The sequence below is a fragment of the Aulonocara sp. 'chitande type north' Nkhata Bay genome, linkage group LG23 (assembly GCF_057382095.1).
Source record: "Aulonocara sp. 'chitande type north' Nkhata Bay isolate Kocher_YH1m ecotype deep benthic linkage group LG23, A_spYH_male_GT1.1, whole genome shotgun sequence".
NCBI lineage: Eukaryota > Metazoa > Chordata > Actinopteri > Cichliformes > Cichlidae > Aulonocara > Aulonocara sp. 'chitande type north' Nkhata Bay.
In genome coordinates this window covers 18,691,143-18,714,872 of record NC_141365.1, presented here as the reverse complement: position 1 = coordinate 18,714,872, position 23,730 = coordinate 18,691,143, and the positions used below count along the sequence as shown (strand labels likewise).

General features: G+C 37.7%; 1 protein-coding gene across 5 annotated transcripts in view; it reads left to right on the top strand.

The window, feature by feature from the left end:
* Window positions 1-9,266: 9,266 nt before the first annotated feature.
* The window catches only part of ect2 (epithelial cell transforming 2), a 38,980-nt gene continuing 24,516 nt past the window's right edge, over window positions 9,267-23,730 (top strand). For 3 of the 5 annotated variants that reach the window (XM_086284665.1, XM_086284663.1, XM_086284662.1), the window contains exons 1-9: window positions 9,267-9,837; window positions 10,442-10,583; window positions 12,304-12,383; window positions 16,198-16,290; window positions 18,776-18,958; window positions 19,657-19,746; window positions 19,993-20,100; window positions 21,839-21,912; window positions 23,452-23,582. In XM_086284665.1, coding sequence (XP_086140791.1) covers window positions 10,451-10,583; window positions 12,304-12,383; window positions 16,198-16,290; window positions 18,776-18,958; window positions 19,657-19,746; window positions 19,993-20,100; window positions 21,839-21,912; window positions 23,452-23,582 — 892 coding nt within the window. In that variant the 5' untranslated portion in view covers window positions 9,267-9,837; window positions 10,442-10,450. The remainder of the gene's footprint in view (window positions 9,838-10,441; window positions 10,584-12,303; window positions 12,384-16,197; window positions 16,291-18,775; window positions 18,959-19,656; window positions 19,747-19,992; window positions 20,101-21,838; window positions 21,913-23,451; window positions 23,583-23,730) is intronic. The other 2 variants (XM_086284664.1, XM_086284667.1) reach the window with 2 other exon arrangements.

The following is a 23,730-nucleotide window of genomic DNA, read 5'->3' as shown; positions in this document are numbered from 1 at the left end:
CCCCCCCGTGTATATAAATTCCTTGTGTATATTTAAATCTATTTAATAATAGGTCAGTGAATGGATCTGAATACTTTCTGAAGTAACTCTATTGTTTCAACTTCCCCACTGTCTGTTAGACTCACAAACAATGTGTGTAATTTGCCAAATGGCTGGAAATTACTCACCAAACAACCAGAGAGCTAGGGCTGAACACATCGGTTTGCTGAATGCAATAACATATGAATATAGCCTTTGTTTTTATGTCATACGGGGACAGAAACTGGAAGAAGACTTGAAGTCAATTTGTCTTCTGGTAACAAGTAAAGAACTGTGCAGATTGTGTATCATTAACTGTCTAAAAACAGCTTTTTGCTCCATGCAAAAACAAAGTTGATGAGAGTGGTGTGTTGATGAGACCTAAGTGCAAAGAGAAGGCTGTAATACTAAAAGAACTCAGCAGAACTGCAGAGTTGGATGTCACTAGAAGCAAACCCGTTTAATTTACACATATCTGTCTCATTGTTCATATAAAATGCATTCATTTGTTCAGTTTTAGTTCCAAAGTCTGCTGCTGTATCAGGGGTGCAAAATGTGGGGAAAAGTCATTCAAGAAGAATTTCCTTTATCAGTTAATGATAGCTAATTACTCTCTATCAGAAAATACATGAGAAGTAAAACAATCGTGTTTTCCATTTTATGCTCTATATAGCTTCAATGAATAGCACACAGAAGAAGTCAAAAGGCTTTTGATGGAGATGAAGCATTAATGTTTAAGGAAATGGAATTATCTCTACGATGTGTTGAGCTGCATGCCACCGAGATAAAGTAAGACTCATTTTTACATAATGAGATTTTCACTACCAATCTTGTTAAGAACATTTCACATTGATTCCCTGCATGCCAGCTGCTATTCAAAGACAGGACTTATGGTATTCATACATAGTTTCTGATTTGTGTGCATGCACTGTACAATAGCTAGAAAATGTGCTTTCTAAGCAATCTAATCCCAGATATGAGTTTCTGCAAGGGTGACTTCATGCCACTGTGAGAAAGCTCATTTTTAAATTGAGAACATTCCAAATATTGTATTAATTTACGCTCACAGATTCCCTATTGAGGAATTCTTTTATCTCTGTGTTTGTGTTGCCCTAACTAATTCGTAGAAGCATACTCACCGAGAAACCCAATTGATCATATTCCAACCTTGGAATTTATTGAAGGATTTAGTTTTTCTGCTGAATCCAAGCAATAGTTCAGCTTTGCAACATGTTATTGGATTCATGAGAGTTGTTTGAGGTCCAGCTGAAAGTGCTTACACCCGTGTTTTTGCTGCTGAGAAGTTAGCATTTGTTCCCACCTTCAGTTTTGTAGGTGAAATGCATTTCTCTGACAGATAGCACTCATGCCCTTTTTTCTCCCCAAAGTAAACTTCACTATGTTGTAGAAAAAGTCAGGGAAGTTTGTTTTTCTTTTTTCAGGGAAAATATTTTTAGTAAACAGCACCATTTTTTCTAAGGTTTCATAAGGTGTATAATGTTTTTTTGGTGTTGTTGTTCTTTTGGATCTGTAGACTGGACATAGGACTTGGTGAGGGCCACGGACGCATTTGACAAATGTAAACAAACATCAGTGTTAGCATAATTTTGAGGGATCCATTTTATGTATAACTGCTGTATTGCCGTACTCCATTGCTCCCTCACAGGCTTTTCAACACTGTATTGCATTTCTACTGCTAGGATGAATTGTATAGACTAGTCACTGCGGAAGCAGAACTGTAGCTGCAGATAAATGGCATATTATATCACAGCAAGGATAATGCAACACAAACGCTGCCATTCTGTCAAATGCTGCTGGCATTTCACACATGTACATCATGTCCCTTGGTTTGATGCCTCTGTGAATCAGCCATAAAGATATTTGAGACTGAGAGATAACTGTCCTTTTCTAAACAAAGAACACATCTGGAAGTTAAAAATGGAAAGCCATAAGGGTGTACTCACACCAGGCACAGTTTCCTACTACCATGCCTGGGCACAATATCCCCATTTCCTCACTGCCCCATGGTCATGCTGCTCTTAGCAACCTGGTCCAGTTCATCTCAGTATTTCAACTCAACTCTTTCCTGCTCACTCTGTGCATCATTCACACACACTTTTGAAAACAACGTTTAAAGAGCATAATGAGGTTCGTGATTTAATGTAGCTTAAAAGCAATATTTTGGGAGTTATGAGAAACTGCCCCCTCACATGCCTTGCAGATTACCTTACATGGTGATTTTTGCATAAATGATGGAGTTCTTTCTTGGGTGTGGTTTAATGATCGCTCTAGGTGGAATCAAGTACTGATTAACATACTGCTTAATATAACTGATACTCTCATTTTACTTGCACATATTGATTTAAGGACTTGACTATGTTTGACAAAGGTTGTGGTTTAGATTAAATATACCTCTTCATTATCTGAAATCTATGCGTTTAAAAGAAAATGATGGTTACCTAGTGTGGTTAAACACGTGAAATGGTATTTGTAAGTATGTATTATATGTAAATAGTTTAGAGTAAATTCATCTCATAGTTGCCATATATCTATATCATTGTAGCACCAACAACAAAGGAATTTTGAATGTATGTGTGAACTGCCAGTGTCTTTGTCAAAAAGGCATCATTTGACATCCTCTGAATGAGAACTGGCTGGAAAACGACTTATTTGATTTTCATTTAGATGGTAAATCTTAGAAATGGAAACAAGAAAACCAAAAGATATCAAACAGCAAAGTCTTCATACAATACATGTTAGAACATAAGATTGAACCTTGTTACAAACCACAAGTAAGTAGCGTTGATCAGTCTTTGAAAAGACAAGTTTAAGATGAGCAGTGGATGGATAGATGCTTAGAAGGGTTCATGGGTGGATGAGAAGTGAATGGATACATGAGAATTCCAAAGGATGGATGAGAAAAATTGGCTTGACAGACTGCTGTGTGACGGGCGAGGCATGGATAGATTGTTGGTTAGAAGAGTGAATGGACAGATTTGACGACACTGTAAATGGGTTAGCATTTGCAAGAGAAAGCAAAACTAAAGTGAAGTTGATATGCTTTGATATTCTGATTATACAGAAATGCAGTCCTCTTGAATATGCTGTATATTTTGTTCATGCTATGTTTAAAATATATCTTTGCAATGAAAATATTTCTCTTGTACTGCCATATTTAAGCATATTATAGAATGTATCAAGTCTGTATATTGTATCTGTCATCTGATGTACATATTGCATTGCTTTGTTGTGATAATATGCATTTGCAATGTAAATTTTGTCACAGTTTCATTTCTTATTTCAAATATATTCGATTATTCCTAACTTAGGCTAGATTGTTTTACTTCTGCTAAAAAAAAAGTTTCTACATGTGCAAGAAAAGTATATGCAAAGTCTTTTTATAAAACAGGATAATTTTACTGCTGGCATTTCACAGAGCAATCTCTATTTCAATATCTGTTGTATTAGGGTCTCTCTCTCCCCCCCCCCCCCCCCCCCCCCATTATTCATTAGAGAAACCATTTTCACCCAGTAAATTAATGTAATCTACCAAATAACACACAGCAACTTTGGTAAGCACAAACAGAAGGTTCCAATCTATAAAAGAAGTGGCTTTGTTTCTGAATGGCCTCAAAATACATTGTTTGCATCTGTCTTGGGAATAATAAAGATTGTGTTGAAAAGTCCACAGATTGCATTTACCCCACAATCAAAATGAGCAAACAAGTCGTTTTATTTCTTTATTTGATTTTATTTATTAATTTGGTGCCAAATCCCAACGATTGTCATCTCAAGTCACATATAGTTATATGAAGATCTCCCTCATGAGTAAGCAGTTAGAGGCAAAACTCCCACTTAAGAGGCAGAAACTTCCAACAGATCAAGGCTCAGGGAGGGCAGCCATCTGCCATGGCCAGGAAGGTTGAGAGGAATGAGAAGAGAGAAAAGAAGAGCACAGAGAGAACGTAAGCACCAGTTCCACTAATGTAACATTTTCCCAAACTAAAAACTATAGCAGGAAGTGCAGGGCTGGTCAATTGTTCCTGCTTTATAACTATAAATGTAGTAAAACATATCTTTTTAGCCCATGACACAAACTAAAATGCTGAGAAAATGTTACTTACAGTATATCATTAACATTAACGTGACTGCAGCAAACTCATTCTTTTACAAACCTCTAAGAGGAAATCTTTCCCAGTCATCACTGATGTAATTGCAAGGTATCTATACATCCTTGACATTTTTTTATTGTCAGTTGTCAATGTAGATTCATCAGAGGAGTAAAACACATACATTCTACTTGTACTGTAACAGGAAATTTGCCGTGCCTGTAAAAGTAGTTGGATACAGCCTCTTTGTTATCGGTTGAACCGAAGATTGAACCCTGTAGACTAATAATTCAGCAAACATAAGCCCTGAGACTAAGGGGAAAAAAGGCACAGTGAGAATATAAAGGAGATGTGATTTCCAACACCTCACCATGTTCCCGATCTACCAGACAAGACTCGTGTGAAGAAAAGATGGGTGTTCAAACAAGATGTTATTAAAGTCTGTGCCAGCAGGCGGTGAATTCAGGGGCTGTCAGAGAAGAATCCTCTGCTTGTCATCGCAGCTTGTTTTATTTTGATTTAAAACTGTATTAAAATGATTTAAGGCTGTATTGAAATGAAAGGCAATTATTGCAAGTTGGGTTGTTAAAGAGAAAGACAAAGAGATAAAACAGGCAGTATCGTCACTCTTCACACATTAAAGTATGTGATGAAATACAAGCATCATGAAAAGCCCTGGTTTATTTCTATTCTGTTGTCAGTGATCGGTGGCTTCTCAGGTATGGTGGAGGGTTGGCATTGCATCATTATCATTCAAACTGAGTCTCTGATCCCCCTTCAAGAGGAAGAGAGCAGGCTATTAATGTTAGACTTGAAGCATAATGTATTCTCTCTGTATTTGACTGGTGTGAACTCTTTTTTTTCCTATTCACTACCCCTAGATGAAAACATAATTTAAAGAGATAAGATGAGTGTTTTAAAGTCTTAAATGCTCCAGATTGTCTTTCTGGCCTCAGACATTGACATGGAATTAAGTTAGGTTACCATTTTTATCAGAGTGCTCGCGGGTGTCTTCTAAAAACATGCATTATGCAAGAAACATAAAGAAAGAAACCAACTAAAGTGTGTATATTGCTTATATTTAACATTCAATATACATCTTGAACATAGTCTCGATCAATTCTTCTTATTAAAACTAATAAATCATTATCTGAATGCTTTCTAATTCCCAGTAATAGTTCATCTGCTTTTTAGTGCAAGTATCTAATAAGCCATTTAGCAGCTTGCTTAATTTAGGCATGTACACATGGTCGAAAAAAATGGCTGAAACTAAAGAGCAGCATCAGAACAGGGAGAAAAAGCCATGTAAGTGACTCTGATCGTGACATGGTCGTTGGTGCCAAACAGCTGGTGTGACCTACACAACTATCTCTAGGGTTCACAGAAAATATTCAATATTCTTAGAAATCAGAGGTGAATGATAAGGCTGCTTTGAGCTGACAAGAAAGCAACACAAATACTGTAACTGTTACAACCAAGACATGCAGAAGAAGTTCTCTGGCTGCACAACAGAAGAGACAATTAGAAGACCGCACCATGTGACCCTCATGTCAGCTAAAAATTGGACAGTAAAGTTTGAAAAGATATTGCCTAGCCTGATGAGTCTTGATTTCTGCTACAACATTTGGATGGTAGACCTTGAATTTGACATAAACAAGATGACAGCATGGATCCATCCTGCATTGTATCAATGGTTTCACTTGTTGGTGGTGTGATGGTGTATGGCACATTTTCTTGGTACACAGCAACTGAGAATTTTTGAAATGCTAGATCCCACTTGAGTATTGTTGCTGACCATCCCCATCTATTTATGACTACAGTTTACTAATCCCCTGATGGCTGCTGCAAATGACCTCCACAATAACAAGATCGCATTCCAATAGAGCATCTTTGGGATGCGGACGAACATGGACGAAACTTTCTGATGAATGTTTCTAGCACCTTCTTGAATTCACAGACAACTCTGTGGATTCAAACAGTTCTGGCAAAAGAGGTTCTCACCCAGTACTAGCAAGGTGCACTTAATAAAGTGAATGTAGAAATCATAAATAAGAAAACTATCAGGAAAACATTTTTCTGTAAGTTTATGGTCTCGGCCTCTAGCTTCACATCTTCTTCAGTGCACTGTGATATTCATTTTTTAAATAATTGTCTATTTTGCATAAAGTGGTCTTCTGCTGTTATAGCCCACACACCTCTAGCTACAACATTTTTCCGTTTTTTGTTCACCACAATCCCAATAAGTAGTTACCTTTCTGTCACCTATACCAGCCTGGAAACCTCTGCTATCAACTATCCCTCCACAGAACTGCCACCCACAGATTTTTTTTCCCCCACAGGAGAGCAGCGGTTTCAGAAACACTGAAAACAACCTGTCTGTCTGAATATGTAGGTGTGTGTTCATAATGAAGTACTTAGGTTGTGGGTGACAGAGCACTAAAGAGAGGGGACTGAGCTTGAACTTTAAAGGTTTGAGGAAGACAAAGCTGCATAGAAGAAGATAAGGTCCTGACAAAGCTTTGTTCTGTGGCGTGAACCTCCTGAGGGCTAAATACAGAAAGACAGAGACCGAATGTGTGTGCATCAGTTAGATGACTGCAGGAGTGGTTCGACAGCTCAGGAATGCGAAAAGCATACTAAGGCTCTCACAAAAGTCAAAGCAGTGGAAGAAAAACAAAGGAATTGCTGGAAGTCACTGTCTTCACTGTCTTCCAGACCAAGTGCTGCTAGCCAAAGGGCCACTGATGTGTGTGTGTGTGTGTGTGTGTGTGAGAGAGAGAGAGAAGGAGTCTGAACATTTCATTGGGAAAAATATAAAATAAATGTATTTAAATTTGTTTTCCAAGGGAAAGAAAGATGTGGTGCATAGTTCAAACACAGTTCATTCATGTTAGTTATTGCTACTTTTTAAGAGGAATCGTATTGTGGTTATAAGTCACTGGAACAAATCCAATGTTATGCTAAAACAGCTAAGTAGTATATTGTGGCTGGAAACCCAAGCAAAGCAAAGCTAATTTGCAAAGTCTTTTGCTGTTAGTGAGTGTGCTCTTATCAATAATGAATCAGTAGTGGTTCAGGTTAGAGTTCCTCTCCTCACGTTGAAGAAATCCCTGAAAATCTAACTCATCAATTAGATTTTGATTTTGATAAAAATGTTCATTTCATATGTTAAAGGATTTGGATGTAACTCTGTATCTTTGCACCCTTTAGTATGTGTGGATATAATATTAGCTCAATATTAGTTCTATAGGGTTCTACAGGCTTGTCCCTAGTTTATTATGTAGAAAACCTTGACTGTCTGGATCTGTATATTTGGGAGTGCAGTCGGCATAATTTCATTCCAAAGTGGAAATCCTCACAAATGACAGTTAATGCATATTTTGCTCCCAATATGTTTTAAAACAATGTGGATGTAAAGGTTAACAATTTAATTTCATTGGAGGTTTTTTAAAAGAAGGCCACCGGCAAAAGATAAATAAGTTATTTTTCTGCTGAGAAATGAGCGTTGTCCCCTTCAATGAAAAATGAAAGGGATATATAACATTCTTTGGGTACCATGTATGTCTGCATATACATATGCAGATACTATATCCATAGACAAGAGACACAATTTTTGTAACCAAAGCCTTTCTTCATTTCCATTTGTGGTCTGTTTGCTGTCTGAGTATAACTGACAAATTACATTTTCAGGCTTTGAGTGCCTGCAGGCAAATAGTCTGTGTGTAGAGCAAAGGAAGAAGACCGGCCAATATGCAATTTCAAAACCATCATTTATCATGACAATGATTTAGCTTTTCATCAGTTTTCTTCAACTTTACTTTCATCAACATTAAACTGTGGACAATGAATTATACTTGTATACTCGTTAGTCAAGATATGCGCTGGCTGTACCTAAGCCCCAAAATATTTGCTGTTGTCCCGAGTCATCAGATGAGAGTGGATGGGGTTGCAGATTTGGAACCATGTAGCACACAAAGCTACTTTCTTGAGGATTTACTAATTATTTTATTTTATTTTTTTATCCTAAAAAACCCCATCATATTTTTAAAGGCCACTGGGAACACTTGAAAGTGCTAACACAACAACCACATCATTTCTATCAATGGAATGATCCACTTTCCTGTCTAATGGTCCTATAAGAGTTTCCTGAATCATTACTGCTATGAGTTTTGCTTTTTTCTGCTTAGCTAATGGCTCTTTTGTATCTTTTATAACCAGAGGAAGTAGTGTCAGATTACCCAGATAGTTCCTTCAGGTTGTCGGTGGTCTGTGTACTGTTGTCGAGACCCACAAAGATTAACCAAATATCCACACTATTTTGAGTATGGCTATATAAACCCCACAAACCCACATCCAAGGCAGTCCCAGAGGAGAGTTCTTTGGATTACCTTGGAATAATTATGAAAACAAGTTAACTCTTAAAATAATAATAGCTTAAAAAGTGTGACATGCTGCATATGATACTTATGTATAAAGCATAAAATAAATATGTTGGACTGTGCACTTATGAGGATGGATTTGTGTATTTGTGTGTGCATATGTATGAGCCTAACCTAAGGAGCTAAGGCATAGGGGTTAGTATTTTCCTGGGAAGAGTTCACTGTCAGTGTGAACACTTTTGCATTGCTTTTCTTTTTCTCTCTCTCATAATGGAGAGCAAGCAAAAGTGTGAAAGGAGAATTACAAACATTTCACACATATTTTATTACAGAGCTGGATTTTGATATAGGGTTATAGTCACCAGCATAAATGCAACAGGGTGTGTTGTTTTAGATCATTCTGCTATGTTAAGAATAAAATAGCAAAAATCCCCAAAACAAAACAGCAACAACAACAAAAGCATTTTCAGGACTGCACAGGAAACCAACAGCTGTGTAGGTATGCATGAACACATGAAATTAATGCATTTCACATTAAAATTTGTTGTCATTATTAGTGGGTTATGTTTAAACTGTTTAACTAATATTTGTAGGTCAGCAGTAGGCCTATCGCATGTCCCATGTACTGCTTTGGAATATTTTTTTAAAAAAATGCTGGAATAAATAATCAGGATCTGCAGAGAATTTTAAAAAAAATATTTTGGAAGCAACGGTTCAGGTTTATTTCTTAAATTAAAAACCAACACAACCTATGTGGAGAGAGAGCGAGAGAGAAAGAGACTTTGAACCTTCTTTTTTGTAAGCGATTCAGTTTCCCATGGAACCTGAATGTAACATCACTGGGTGTATGCAGAGTGCAGACTGTCTGCATACTGCTGTTGTGCGCATCGTTATTTGAATGAGCGGACCAATCAGGGGCCTCGCTGGACGGAAGCGTTCAGCTTCCTGTCACTCTTACCCAATCAGCGCGCTGTCCTGTTGTTTGCCTTGCTTTTTGAATTGAGCTGGAGCAGCACACTGACACCGTCTCTGCAATAGTGTCGAGTAGTTAGCTGTCAACAAACTGAAGTAGTCATTTTGGACTATTGTCATTTATAAAGACCAACATGCATTGATACTAGACCTGTGATTTTACGGAGCGATGTTACAGCTGTTTTAAAGAGCGTTTTGAACCGAAGAGGAATTGTGACGAGTTCTTAATTGTGTTGTTGACTTACTAGCTTGGTGGCTAGCTAGGTCAGCTAGAAAGCTTGTTAAATATTACTGATTCAGCGGCCAGTTGAGATTCATTAGCTAGTTTTTTTTTTTTTTAGAAGGCATCAAAACAGTCGGTAAGTCTGCATTTTTATTACTGTACTTTTTGAGAGGCGCCATGTTAAATATTAAACGTTAGTAGCGTAAATAGCTAACGTTAATTGAGCTAGCCCTTTTTTGGATATCATCTTCCTTTGAGTTGTTAGGCTTATTCTGCAGTAATTTGAACTATGCTATTTTTCTAGCTCATGGGTTTAAATTTAGATTTAAACGCAAGAGCTAGAAAAATGAAGCTTCTTTATAAAATATGTGTTTAACGGTGTGGGTTTGAAAGGGATTGTTGTCACGATACTTTTTGTCCTCTTGCAATAAACACTAACATTGGATTCTGTTTTTAATAATATTTCCTTAATTGCTTACAACTTTTATAAAGAAGAAGTTTCACTGTTAACAGCTTTTATGCCAGTTTTGTCCAAATATGTTGCATTGCCTAGAGTTGAACTTAACAAGCACTTCTAGTGTCTGAAATCGTGACAAGTTGTGCCACTTTCTTCAGTTGACATCTTTCTTCTTACTTTCCTAGTTGGTATACCTCTTTTCTCTAGCCTTTCTGCCTCGTTGTGTTGTCTCTCTGTGCCTCTGTTCTACCCTGTAACTTCTGAAAGTTTGGTGCCTCCTTAGGTTCCTGCCATGGCTGACAGCAGCATATTGACTTTAGGGACAGCTCGGAGTCTGTTGGTGGATTCTTCGGTCTATGATTCCAGGATTGCTGAAACCACCAAGGATCATGTATTTCTGGGCATGGGATGTGAAGATGGGGAAGGTCAGTGCATACTTTCTTTTTTTCTTCCTTGCCTAAATTTCTAAAACAGACTCTCAAAGTCAAAATGCAGCTAAGTGATCTTCAGTTTTTTCTCCAAATCAAGTCTTTGGTTACAACAAAGAAATCTTATAGTTAACATTATGCTGTAGAAAAACAAAGGCAAAAGTCACTAGTCCTAGAGACTTAATCTTGGATTTATTGATGCATTCACTTCACTCAGTTGTCACTTTAGTTTCAGCTAGTGTAACCATTTAAATACAACATCACTGAAAAAAAAATTGTACTGTTTAGTTCCCATGGAGTAGGTAAGATTTTCCCATTACCTGGACTTTGATCCTGTCAAAGGTTGGGTTTGTTTTTTTGCTCTTTAGTTTAGCCTACTTGATGACAAATGCATGGGCAAAATATTAAAATTACTTTTAAGTACTCAAAATTAATTTACAAGAGTCACAGTTTAAAATAACTAATGTTAAATGAACACCTCCTTAGCTGTTGTGTTATGCCTCAGGTACTGTGTGAAACTATTACTGTGTACACAGGGTAGTTCTGTTAAGTCTTAAACCTCCTATCCTCCTGTCCTATCCTCACATCTTTGTTTCTGTTTTTGAAAATTTGAGGAAAGACAGTTTTCAAGAAATCAGAAAATCTTTCCTCTAAACTACTCACTAAAGCAACATCTGTTTTTGATTGTCTTTATAAGGCATCCGTGTGCCAAACCATACCCGACGGTTATGCGAAAATAAGCGAAACTTGGCCTGGCCCACTCAGTACATTTGCCAGGGAACCTCAACATTACCTCAGGAGAGCAAGTGCTTATGTTTTTTATTTATTTAGTTCATTTTATTTTTTGTGGCTCATCTGTTCACATTTTTCCGTTTATTACAATTTACTCACCACTGTCAGCCTTTCACATCAAAGCAAACACCGAAAGTGGCTCCATTACTTCTGGTGTTTGGCATATCACCCAGTTTCTTTAACTTGGCACAAACAGTATGCATACTAAGGACATGCTTGAGGCGTGACTATGATATGTCAGTGTGGGAGCCTAGAGATTTCTAGATACAGAAGCAGATCTGGGCACTAATGGAGAATATTTCTATTCCAATGTTTTGTTTAGTTTTTTTTCTTTCCAGTACCACATGAAATTTAGGAGAAACTGTAGTGACTTAAGTACCCCAGTCACAAGTATAAATGGCTTAGACACCATATTGATGCTGGTGATTGCAGTGAGCAATCCACCAGCCAGTGTATTGGTTTTAATAGAACCGGTTGTTCTTCCTCCAAAGTTACCTACTGACTCCTGAATTTTCCTAAAGGGATTCATTTGACTGTTAAATATGACTTTTTTTGAAAAGCTGCAATAATGAAAACTTGCAAATAATAATAATTAATGATTTCCTGGTTGATTTTTATTTATTTATTTATTTTTATATGGCTGGAGGTTGGGTACAGGTAACTGTCAGGGTTTGGATCAGACACTGATAATAAGCTGCAACTGAGTTCATTTTAGGCTTGTTTGACTGTCACTCAAAATGAGAACGGAAGACAAAAACAACAACTTTTCTTCTCCCCAGAGACAACCTGCTGCCTTGATCAGTCGCTATCACATGGTTCCACATTCTGCTTTGTGTGTATGTGTGTGTGTGTGTTCAGTTGTTCTTGATTCTCCTTTCCATTTTCCTGTTGCTCACTCTGGCTCTATTCTGTTCATCTCTGTCAGATATGCTGCCAAAAGTGGAGACACGGGTTGTTCTGGTGGGAGAAGCAGGCAGAAATAGAGAGCTGGCCAAAGCACTGCAGGTACATCGTTTTCTCTCAACCTTACACTTCCACTGTGCATCTATTAAGGTTGCAGACCTCCATGATCTGAGCTGGTCAACATCACTGTTCTGTGTTTTTTAAAAAACAAACAAAAAAAGTAGGTCACAGGCCAATACACTGAATCCACTAGACTTTTGTCAATGTGTGGTGTTAGCTGAAATGTTTGGCAGAATGGCCTTGTAATTTATCCAAATATCAGATTTCTTAGATTAGAAAGTCTTCTGGTACAGCACAAATTGGAACATGATGGATGGGTCCTATAGATGTCTTGAAAATGCAAATAATTGTGGCACCAGACTATACGCGTCTGTTTAATTAGATTTATTCTATGTAATTATGCACAAATCAAGAAACATGGCATGTCATTAACTGGTTCATATACTGCATATTTACTGTGTAAATATACATTACAGTACTGTGTAACTGTAGCTGAGGGTGTTCTGACCACTTTTATCTATTAATGAATGACTTGTTGTCTTTTGTCTTCTATTTTAAAACTAGCGTAATATTGTTATTTTGGCTGAAACGATTTATTAAGCAGCCTTGTCCATAATGTTGTCATAATTTAATGTGGAACCAGGGTCTGTATACACACAGCGAAGAGCAAAGAAGCAAAGCTGTTAGGCGGTAACTCCGGTGGAGTTTTTCTAGTGCCCAAATGATAGCGCTTGTTTTTGTCATCCCTATTAATTACTGTGAAATCTTTCATTAAACCAACTGTTTAATAAACTCTAACATAAAGAAACGTGAACTTTGTAAATGCTCCAATCCATTGCCGTTTGTAGTTAAATTAGGCAGCTTGCTGAAGGCTGACAGGAGCCATGCAATTTTACATGGCAGAAATACCTGTAAGCAGAACAAAAAGGGGAGAGTCTAAAGGTGGGTGAACTAGATCATATTTATTTCAAGGATTTTATAACATTTTTCAGATAACGATATAAATCACAAATATGTAACATTTTCTATAAATTATGTGAATCTTGGGCAGCTCGACTTGAGGGAAGTGTTTCCAGCTGCGCGTAGTGTACCTGGAGTCGAGTGTTTTAACCGATGCATGAAACGATACATTTTTAGACATAAGTTGTAACGGCCGCCGTTTTCTTTGTGAGCATTTATTACACAGCGTGCTGCGGGGAAAAGCCTGCTCTAACGTTTGAGTCTAAGGTTTATTTTTTAGCACCTGGCGGCTCTTTTTTAATTCTCATCCGTAAATAATCTGCTCTTTCACGTGATTCAGTTTATTTTGAAAAGTCTCAACAGGATCTTGAGCTTTATTGTGAAAGGTTTATGTGGAACATAAACAAGCGGACACGCGATGGTGTTACCGTCGTTGTTGCTAACCACAACGCATAAAACAGGCGCTTGTCCGTCAGTAGTGTGGTTATATTAAATATAGGAGAAAGGGAAAAAGAAGAAATAAATATAGCCACTACAGTGACTATCAAAAGGATGAAAAAATATTGCCATAAACAGTTTATTTTGCGACACCACGAAACAAAGATAGCGTAAAATGAGTAGTTTCGTCATCCGATATATATCGTTATATTGAACGTCAGTTTAATGTCTTGTTTCCAGCAGAACAAAAGTTTGCATCAAAGCACAGGGCAAATGTCAAAATGCTGATATGCTCAGTTTTAGTCACTGCAACCATCACATTCTCCTTTAAAGGCTTATAGACACAAACTCACATCAACACTAGCCAAATCTATTAAGAAGACAGAGTAAAGGTAATTTAAAAAAAAATAAAATCATTTTTTAACCCTTAGTTTAGGTTGCTTGTATGTCTTATTTTATTTTACTTTGACCTTGGACTGTCTTAGAGGTTATATATTTTTGCATTTAAGAAAATGTTTTCTTTAAAAATAAAATTCAATGTGGCTCATAAATGTAATTAAAGGGTTTACGTTTTTACCCCTCAGCTCTAAAAAGCTGATTTTGTACACAGGTAAACTTAAAAACCTTGCAAGTGTTAAAATGGAAACCAATAGCCAGTTAATTTAAAAAACAAAAAAAAACAAAACCCTGTGTATTTTCTCTTTTGAATGTTTATTATTGTTCACTAATTAGACAAAGGTATTTTTTTTATCTAATTAATCAATGGAATAATCAATAGAATGCTCAATTGCTAAATGTCATATTAACTGACTGTTGCATTTGTTTAAAAAAAACAAAACATGATTCATTTTAGGACATTTTTGCAAGCAATGAATCATTAATGATAAAGAGGCAGTTGAGGAATAGGTTTTAATTGGTTTTAAACGCATTACCAGAGGCGTGTACTCTGATACAAGTTCATCATAGTTGGCTTTTCTTTGTGGATTCTGTGTATGTGACCTATGCAGAGTTGCTTGCGTGCTGTCCTCCATAAAACCAGCAGCGTGTTGCCTGATGACACTATGCAGTTGTAGAATAATTAGTTAAAAAGTCTGACTACAGGAAAGGGGGCAACAGTGGATTTCTTTACAAAGGATATATGTTTGGAGGGGCGTGGGGTGCTGGTGAAGTCAAAAACACGAAAAACATGGAGTGTAGGCGCAGTGGACGGTTTTATTGTTTTTAACACTCGGTTTCACTTTACTACTAAAAAAATGTTATTTACATGTTATGTCTTAAGCTTCTGCCATGGAAATCTGATCTTTGTTTAAATTGTAAGCTGTTTCCTCAGGAAAGAATCTTTGTTACACTTGGAGCACACTTTAAAAAAAAAATTACTGAAAATGTATTGCTGCAAGTTGATTTCAAACGGTAACTGTGAACATAATCCAGTTAGACAAGGTTATGTTTTCATAAGTTGCCATGGTTATCTAGCTGGATACAAAGAGTTGCCTTCATGACCCTCAGTACTGTTTATTTAAGCTCCAAGTACATACCTGGCTTACCCATTCATTTTCATATACAACTCTGGGTGTGCACTCATTTAAAAAAAAATAATAATAATTTGTGACCAGTTAGTCCATGTTGGATTTAAATATTCTGTATTTTTTTCATGTGTGCCGAACCAAGCAAAGCCTGGAGTCGTATTTAAATTCCTTTTAACAAAACAAAAATATGTTGAATAAACAAAACGCTGTACCCCGTAAAAATGTGAATATAGGAATATTTATGTGTCTAGGGCATGTTTGTGTCTGCTTCAGTAAGCTGCATAGTTGAAATAGCAGAGTCTTTGAGTAGCACCATATGAAGGTGATTTGGAGGCGTGGCTGTAGACTAAGTGCTGCTAGAATGACTTCCTTCCCTGGTCTCCTGAGCCCTGTCACTTTTGAAGGCTCCTTTCTTAAATCATCTATTTCTCCCTGCCAATCCTGTAGCGCAGCCACATCCAAAGACATCTGCCAACAGCTCCATCAGAGCACTCCCGATTGCCTGCCTGACCGCCCGCCGCCATTGCTCAGTCATCCCACAGAACAAGGCCCCCACCACCACAATGTCTTTACTGTTTCTGTCCTCCTCCTCTCTCCTCCTCCCATAGGGCTTTGAACTTTATATTAATTTTTAACTGAAGTTTCTTCTTCCACCCTGCCTACCCCCTCTGGAGCCTGATATTTGTTTGAAGCCACTGTCTTTGCAAGGACACAGACTCCGCCCTGTCTTTTCCTCACTTGCTCCTTGCTGCTTCCATAAACCCAGCCTTGCTCTGTTTTTCCTCATGTGGGGTTAATTTGTATGCATTTGTCTTCTGTCTCAACCTTCTGTCCTTCTCATGTTTTTTTTGTTTGTTTTTTTTTTATAAAAAAAAGCTCTTCATCTAAATGCCAGTGTTTGACATCCACTTCCTACTGGTTGATTTTTACAGGCCATCAGAGTAATGGAGGTACCTGTGGTAAAGATAAGAAAAGGCGAGGCGGGTGCCGAGGAGAAAATGATGATAAAATCTATAGTCAATATGGTATAGTACAGTGTCTGCGTATCTGTGTGACTGTCTGACACTTTGATGGGAACTTGGGGAAGTTCTGCATGAGTCTTAATTCACACTGGGTACTCATTCAATCATGGTGCATGTCTAACTCACTGATGTGGAATTGATTTGTGGGGTGAATATTTAAAAATAAGGGATGTAATTGTTGAGATCTGGATCAGCAACTGGAATAGAGATTTGCACTCAAATGCAAATTCCGGCTTCTTGGCTGAGAGATAATATGAAGTCATTTCAAATACTTTCAATTTACCTCAATGGCATTTGAAAATGGTTAATTTCCTGCTGTTAATGGAGACGCTAGAGTTGCAAATGGTGCTATGAAAATCTGTTTGCACACAGAAAAATAAGTGGACCATGCCCTGCAGGGGCATTAATAGTAATGTACCCAAGAAGCTGTGAGTTTTGAGTGTCATCTTCTGTTAAAGACATGGTTTGAAAAGTTCAGAAACATGCAAGTTTGCTTTCTTTCTCAATGAAATGAATAGATTGCAGCCTTGTGTCTTTATGGAGCTTGAGTCAGGACAGGCTGCAGTTACATTAACCTGGGAAGTCTTAAAGCTCAGGGAAACTCATTTTCTTTTCTCATCAACAGTACTCTACTCAACTTTCTGAAAGTGTGTAACTTGCACAAATTTTTTTTATTTATATATATATATTAGGGGTGCAACGATACTCGCATCGATATTGAACCGTTCGGTACAGTGCTTTCGGTTCGGTATGCATATGTATGTTTTTAATTTATTTGATCAACTTTCTTTCTGACGATGCTGTCTGTGTTGAGCGCTCAGTGGATCTGCCCTCGACAGTGCAGCCTAGGCGGAGTAGTCGAACGCAGATTCACTGAGCGCAGGGCAAGCTAGGAGACAGAAGTTAAGCTCTCCTTGCAACATGGCAAATTGAACCTCCCCCACCCTCATTCAGATGTGACGTTTGGAACTATTTTGGTTTTCATGTGACTATGACTCTGAAGGTAAGCGCGTCATGGACTAAAGTAAAACAGTATGTTGGATGTGCCATGCAATTCTCAATTACATGGGTGGGAATTGGTGCGTTAGCGCAGTTAGCTCGTTAACGTGTTGGCCGTCCAGCCCCACGCACGGGGCGATCCGCGGTAGCTCGTTAACGGAGATTTGCCGTGTTGTGGCGTTAACGTCATTTCAGATTAATGCTGACAGCACTAGTGGGAACACAACAAATATGACTGCACATTTACACCGACATCATCCTAGTGCAAAGACAAGTGGAAGCCGACAAAAACAACAAGCACGCATGCTACAAACTTTACCCGAGTCATTTAGACAGCCGTTAGCACATGATTCTCCTTATGGGGACCTGATATGTTTAATATGCTGCTGAGAATATAGCCCAGAAGAAGCATATAGTATAGCTTTTATTTTGGAAAGAGCCATTTCTCTGTAATAAACTCTCTTTTCCAAAGATGAGTGATTTCTTGATCAGATAGATTTTTTTTTTTTATTACTTTGTTGTTTCAGCAACATTAAATTTAAAAACTCTACTTTTGAGTTAAAATATATATTTATAATAATATATTTATAATAAATGACAAATTAAAAAGGCATGAACATTTTTTTGTAACGAAAAAAATATTGAACCGTGACACCAAAGTACCGAACCGTGAATTTTGTGTATCGTTGCGCCCCTAATGTGTATATAGATAGATATAGATAGATAGATAGTAACATTTGAAAGAAAGTATGACTTTAGTATTTTTTCATCAACTGGATTTTTTGTTTTTGTTTGTAACAGGCAGGTTTAACAATGGAGTAAATATGTATGAGTAAGCCAAACTGTTAACTTGCAATTACAATTCGCTCTCTCCTCCAGTGTCGATGGGGCAAAAACAAGCAAACGAACCCCAAAAAACAAAAATGCACACATTTTTGGAGGTTTTGTACCTTTCGGCTTGCATTTGATGGTATGGCTAACTGATGTATGTCTCATATGTTTTATAGAGCCTCACCTCTACAAGATCATGTAAATGTGCCATTGAATGGGAGTTAATAAGACTTGTTGTGTTTATTGAGTCTAAGCAGAGCAATTTTTTTTACTGCTGCTAAATAAATGGCAGGATCCAAGATTTCCCAGAAACACTTTGTATTCTCTGAGTGTTTCTATTGACCAGTTGATTATTTTAGAGTCATAGCAACCTGTTAACATATATCAGTAAGGGCTAGGGTTGGTGTTACAGTTGTGCCGATATTTCTTCTAAGATTAGCTGTAAAGACCAAAATTTCTTGTTATTGAAGAAACAAAAAGTTATTTTTTTCAGTTCATTGGATCAGCTAACTTGGACTAAAATTATTAAACCTCACTAACAGACCTAAACACTAACAAGCCTATATGTAGTGTTTTTGTGCTTCTGAATTACACATTAGACTTCACCAGTCTGCCACACACTGATCTGTAACTTCATTTTGTTGTTCTTCCTATTCAGGACATCAACACCCCATTCATAACGACAGATAGCGTCCAGGAGTTTGGGGATGGAGAGAACACTGAGTTTGAGACGGTGTTTGTTCTCACACAATTTGATTCTCCTGAATACAACTACCTCTACAAACATGAACACCGCATTGTTGGGCCTCCTGTTGTGCTGCACTGTGCTGCGAAGGATGAAGTGAGTCTTTGATTGACAACAGATTGATTTTATGCAAAGGTGGGGCATAAAAAGTGTCCGTGTAGATTTGCTGACAATATTATGCAATCAAGAAACAGTTCACTTCATTTTCTCTAGAACAGCATCTCCTCAGCTTCATCTAAAACATGGCTTCTGGAATTCAGCAGATATTTACGTCTTCACTCTGAAATCCTCGCTCGGGGAAATATGTTGTCTGTTTGTTGTGTGGGGGGGATCCAACGGAGATGGCCCTGAAATGGAACTTGATTTAAAAAAGCAGGATGCAGAAATTGCATTGTGACTCAGAACAGGATGATGAACAGGAGCAGCTCCTCCCTGCTGTGCCGTCTGTCTGACAGACTTCACACAGGATACTGTTGTCGAACGATATGCCCCGACTGTGGCTGCTATCAACAAGACGGAGTGCATTTGTCAGTTGAAGACAGCGCACACATGCATGACTACAATTCAGAGCATGAACGAGGTGTACCTGATGACAAGGGAAATGATGTTAAGCTATTGTGCAGTTACAACAGGCTGCTATCTGAAATTAGTAGTCACTTTTACTTAACCATTGCATCCTGCATGCTCTGGCACAATTTGTGTTGTAGATAATGTTTAAATATTGTTAAAGGAAAACTTAAAATTCGAATTTGTTATTAATTCCACTATTTAATTTTACTGTTTCCTTATCGTAGCCTCTCCAGTTTTCATGTCGACCTCTCTACTCCACCACCATGTTAAACCTGTCTCTGTGTTTCACTGGATTCAGGAACAAAGAGGAAATGGTGAGTTCATGAAGCATATACATGGCACTATCTGTTTGTAGTTCTGCTAATAAACAGACAAAAAAACAAAAACCTCTTTAAGTAGAAAAGTTAAATTTCTATCCAACACTTTACACGTGGTGTGTGAGGCCAAAGTAGTTTCTGCTATCATCTGATACGGTGTAAATTAGATTAAAGAACTTCTGGCCTTTCCCACCTTGATATTAATTTTTGTGTTGACCTTGTGGTTTTTCTTTGTTTTTGTAGAAAAACTTGGTGAATCTGGTTCATCACATGGGTGGGACCATACGGAAAGACTTTAGCACAAAGGTCACTCATCTTGTTGCATACTCCACTCATGGAGAGAAATACAGGGTTTGTATATACTTTTCCCCTCCTGTCTTTTTACTCTCTGTGCATCCAATATTAATTGCAGTGTGTTGAAGGGATGAGCATTAATTGACAAACTTCTTAACCTATTATATACTCTTTGTTGCTTTTTTTTTTTTTTTTTTTAAACCTGTTAAGAGACAGCACTTCCAAAGGGGCCTTTTTTCTGCAAAGGAACACTTCACTTTCTAGCTTTTGGAGACTTGATAGGTGAACCACCACCAAATACTATCAAGAGAGATAACTGGCAAATTTTTCCCTACTCTGAAACCAAAGAAAACACAGTGAATCATTTTCTTACAAAATAAAAAACAACAACTCAGAAATAAGGCATGAAGTTTCTGAATCGATCTTCAGTTTAGTTCTGCAGTGTCTAGCTTCAGTGGTTATTGTGAGTAACCGGAGGCGTCACATTCTGCTGGATGCCCCTGATTTGCATTAAGTAGCCTTAAACTGGGGAGCTGGCGACTCATTGCCCTGGTGCTCAAAATAACGCATCAAGGCTTGCATGGAAATGATGGAGCCTACGCACATGTTCTTGACTCCATTAGAATACATGTTTAGAAGACAGGAAGATTATTTACAGCTTTTGCAAAGCTAACAAACTTATTATACTTTCTGCTAAATTGTCATTGTTTTGATGCATTAACTAGAAGGATTAAAAAAATAAAAATAGAATAATTATGTTACCCTAAACATGGGGAACAAAATCTCCCCTTTTTGCAACTGAAAACAGAGCTATATGTCAAACTGAAGTCAAGATACCAAAATAATTGAAGCATATATATATATATATATATATATATATATATATATATATATATATATATATATATATATATATATATATATATATATATAGAGAGAGAGAGAGAGACTTGAGTGACTTATTTCTTCCTCCTGGCTTTTTCATTGTACACCACTTCTTTTGACTGTGAAACACTGCTCTCTGCTTGAATAAATAGAATGAGCAGGACTGATGTGATGCCCCCCTGCAACCTAGCTTGAATCCTAATGTCTGGGTCTGTCAGAAAGTTGTAATTTAATTGCAGTTAAACAGCAGTTTTCTCTGTTTTGTGCCCTCCGTGGGGATAAATAGAGATCGATGGGTGGGCGGATGAATAGGTTGACACTTGTCATTCTTGTCGTTTTTCCGCTCGGATGAACAGATGCTTGATGCTGTTCTGCTTTTAGTCATCCTCACAATTATTTTCTTATTAATCCATTTCTTCCTTTTCTCTTCCTTCACTGTTATTTCCTCTTTTCAGTTAATTTTTTCATTGTTTTGTGCTTTTCTTTCTCAAAGTACTGTGAAGGGTACATTTTGTTCTAGCAGAAAAGACAAAATGCAGTGAACTTGTTGTGAGAGGCAGTCAAGGCTGTTTTCCATTTGAAAGTGTGACGCTAACTTAAAGAAAAAAAACTGAATTGTTTCAACCCCAGACACTTTTTTTTTATATTGTGCCTGAAGTAGAAAATGTTTGTACCTGTCGCGTTTTGTATTGTGGTTCTGAGTGACAGGGCGATCAGGAGTAATGAAAACAGATGGGAGAGGTAGTTATGCTGTTATCAGTGACAGCAGAGCTATTTGACGGTCTTTTAGTTGCAAAATTGTGCCTAGATGAATGTCATGTCCTTCTTTTTGTTATTTCTGTCATTTCTGCCTCATTTCTTATTCACCAATTACCCATTTGTGTTCTCCTCTGCTGTGTTTTGTCCTTAGCTGGCAGTGTGCATGGGGACACCCATCCTCACTCCATCATGGATTCTTAAGGCCTGGGAAAGAAGAGATGATGTGTAAGTTGAATGTTGAATACCATGTAAAGGACATGTGCTTCCAACACATGCAGTACTTTGGTAAAGCAGGTAACCAGCTAGTGCCAGCCCATCCTCTCTGGGCTTTCAACGATCAGCTGGCCTGCTAGCCAGGTTGCTATTGTGGTGATCGTCACCAATTCTAGTAGCTGCTTCCCCGAAGAGAATCTCGCCCTAGAGCTGGGACTCAAACCCTGCAGCTGGCTAAAATAATCATCATCCTCCTGCTCTGAAGATTCACTCTAATTGGCAGCTCACAATGCTTATCAAGTAAACAGGAGGAATTTAAGAAAGTAACATGGTATTTAATTAAACTACAAAAGCCTGTGAACTAAAAAACATGTACAGTGGTCTCGCGTTTCTCGTGGGAGTTCCGTTCTAAAAATGACCCGTGATAGGTGAGATCCGCGAAGTAGCCAGCTTTATTTTTTACGATCATTATAGATGTTTGAAGGCTGTAAAACCCCTGACTACACACTTTATATACTTTTCTCAGACAGGCACGAACATTTTCACACTTTTCTCTCTTGTTTAAACAAAGTTAAAAACCTTGTGAATCAATGGTATGGAAGTAGCGGAAGCAAGAAGAATGAGTTAAGTAAAGTTTGACTTTTCTGACTGTTTTGTTTCGCTTAATGCGCCTTATAATCCGGTGTGCCTTATAGTCTGAAAAATATGGTAACTTCTACCTTCCTTTAGCATGTCCAGAAGTCCAACTTTTTGTGCGATGGTTAGCATCTTCTTTGGTTGGTTAGAAAACTTGCAAACATACAGCACATATAGCACTTCAGAGTCACACTGCTAGTGATCGAATCTTTTTTTATTTATTAACCTTTATTTAACCAGGAAAATCCCATTGAGATTAAAAACCTCTTTTTCAAGGGAGACCTGGCCAAGATCTTTATGTAAATTTGACAAGCTGAACACATTCTGTACTTTACAGGAGACACGGCAGGGATGAGATTGATTGACAATGGTCTACAGCCAATCGGGACGCAGAACACAATGTGCTGTTACAAAAAAAAATCATGCATAATTGCACAAAAATAAATCAGTGAAGCCGCGAAAGGTGAACCGCGTTATAGCAAGGGACCACTGTATATGTATCCCTCCCCCACCATAAAGAAAAATCTAAATGTGATTTTTCCCATCCTGAAATGGTATAAAACCAGTGCAAGCTAACAAGCTTTGTTGTTTCTGAATTGTTTCAAGCATGTTCCACCACTGTCTTCATGATGGCAGTGCTGACAAGAGTTCAAATTGGCTGATAATAAGCCATGTCAGGGCATCAAGCGGATGTTTATTACTTTGCTATGTGCCCAGAGGGGATAATTGTAAAACTGTCTTGTTTACTTATTGCTATGCATGATTCATGTCACCTATTATATACTTTGCATATCAGTGTTAGTTAAGGAGCCATTAGATAATTATTTTATGTTTAATTGCATCGCACACTACTGTTACTTACTGCACATACTGTTCAGTGCAGTAAAGTCATTATTAATTTTATTTTTTGTGAAGAAATTTCCACGCAGGTGACGAGGAGTTTCGAACTGAGTTCAAAGTGCCCCCGTTTCAGGACTGCGTTCTCAGTTTTTTGGGGTTTTCTGAGGAAGAGAAGGCCAACATGGAAGAGAGGACTCTTAAACACGGTCAGTGCCACATTTTATGAAAGCTTCATACAAAGTACACTAAAGACATTTAAAATCAGTTTGAGCACCCTCTACTACAGGAAGGTTTTTTGTTTAAAGCCGTGTGGAGAACTTGTGCAGTTTTTCTACAGTTTCTTGTCTGTAATCC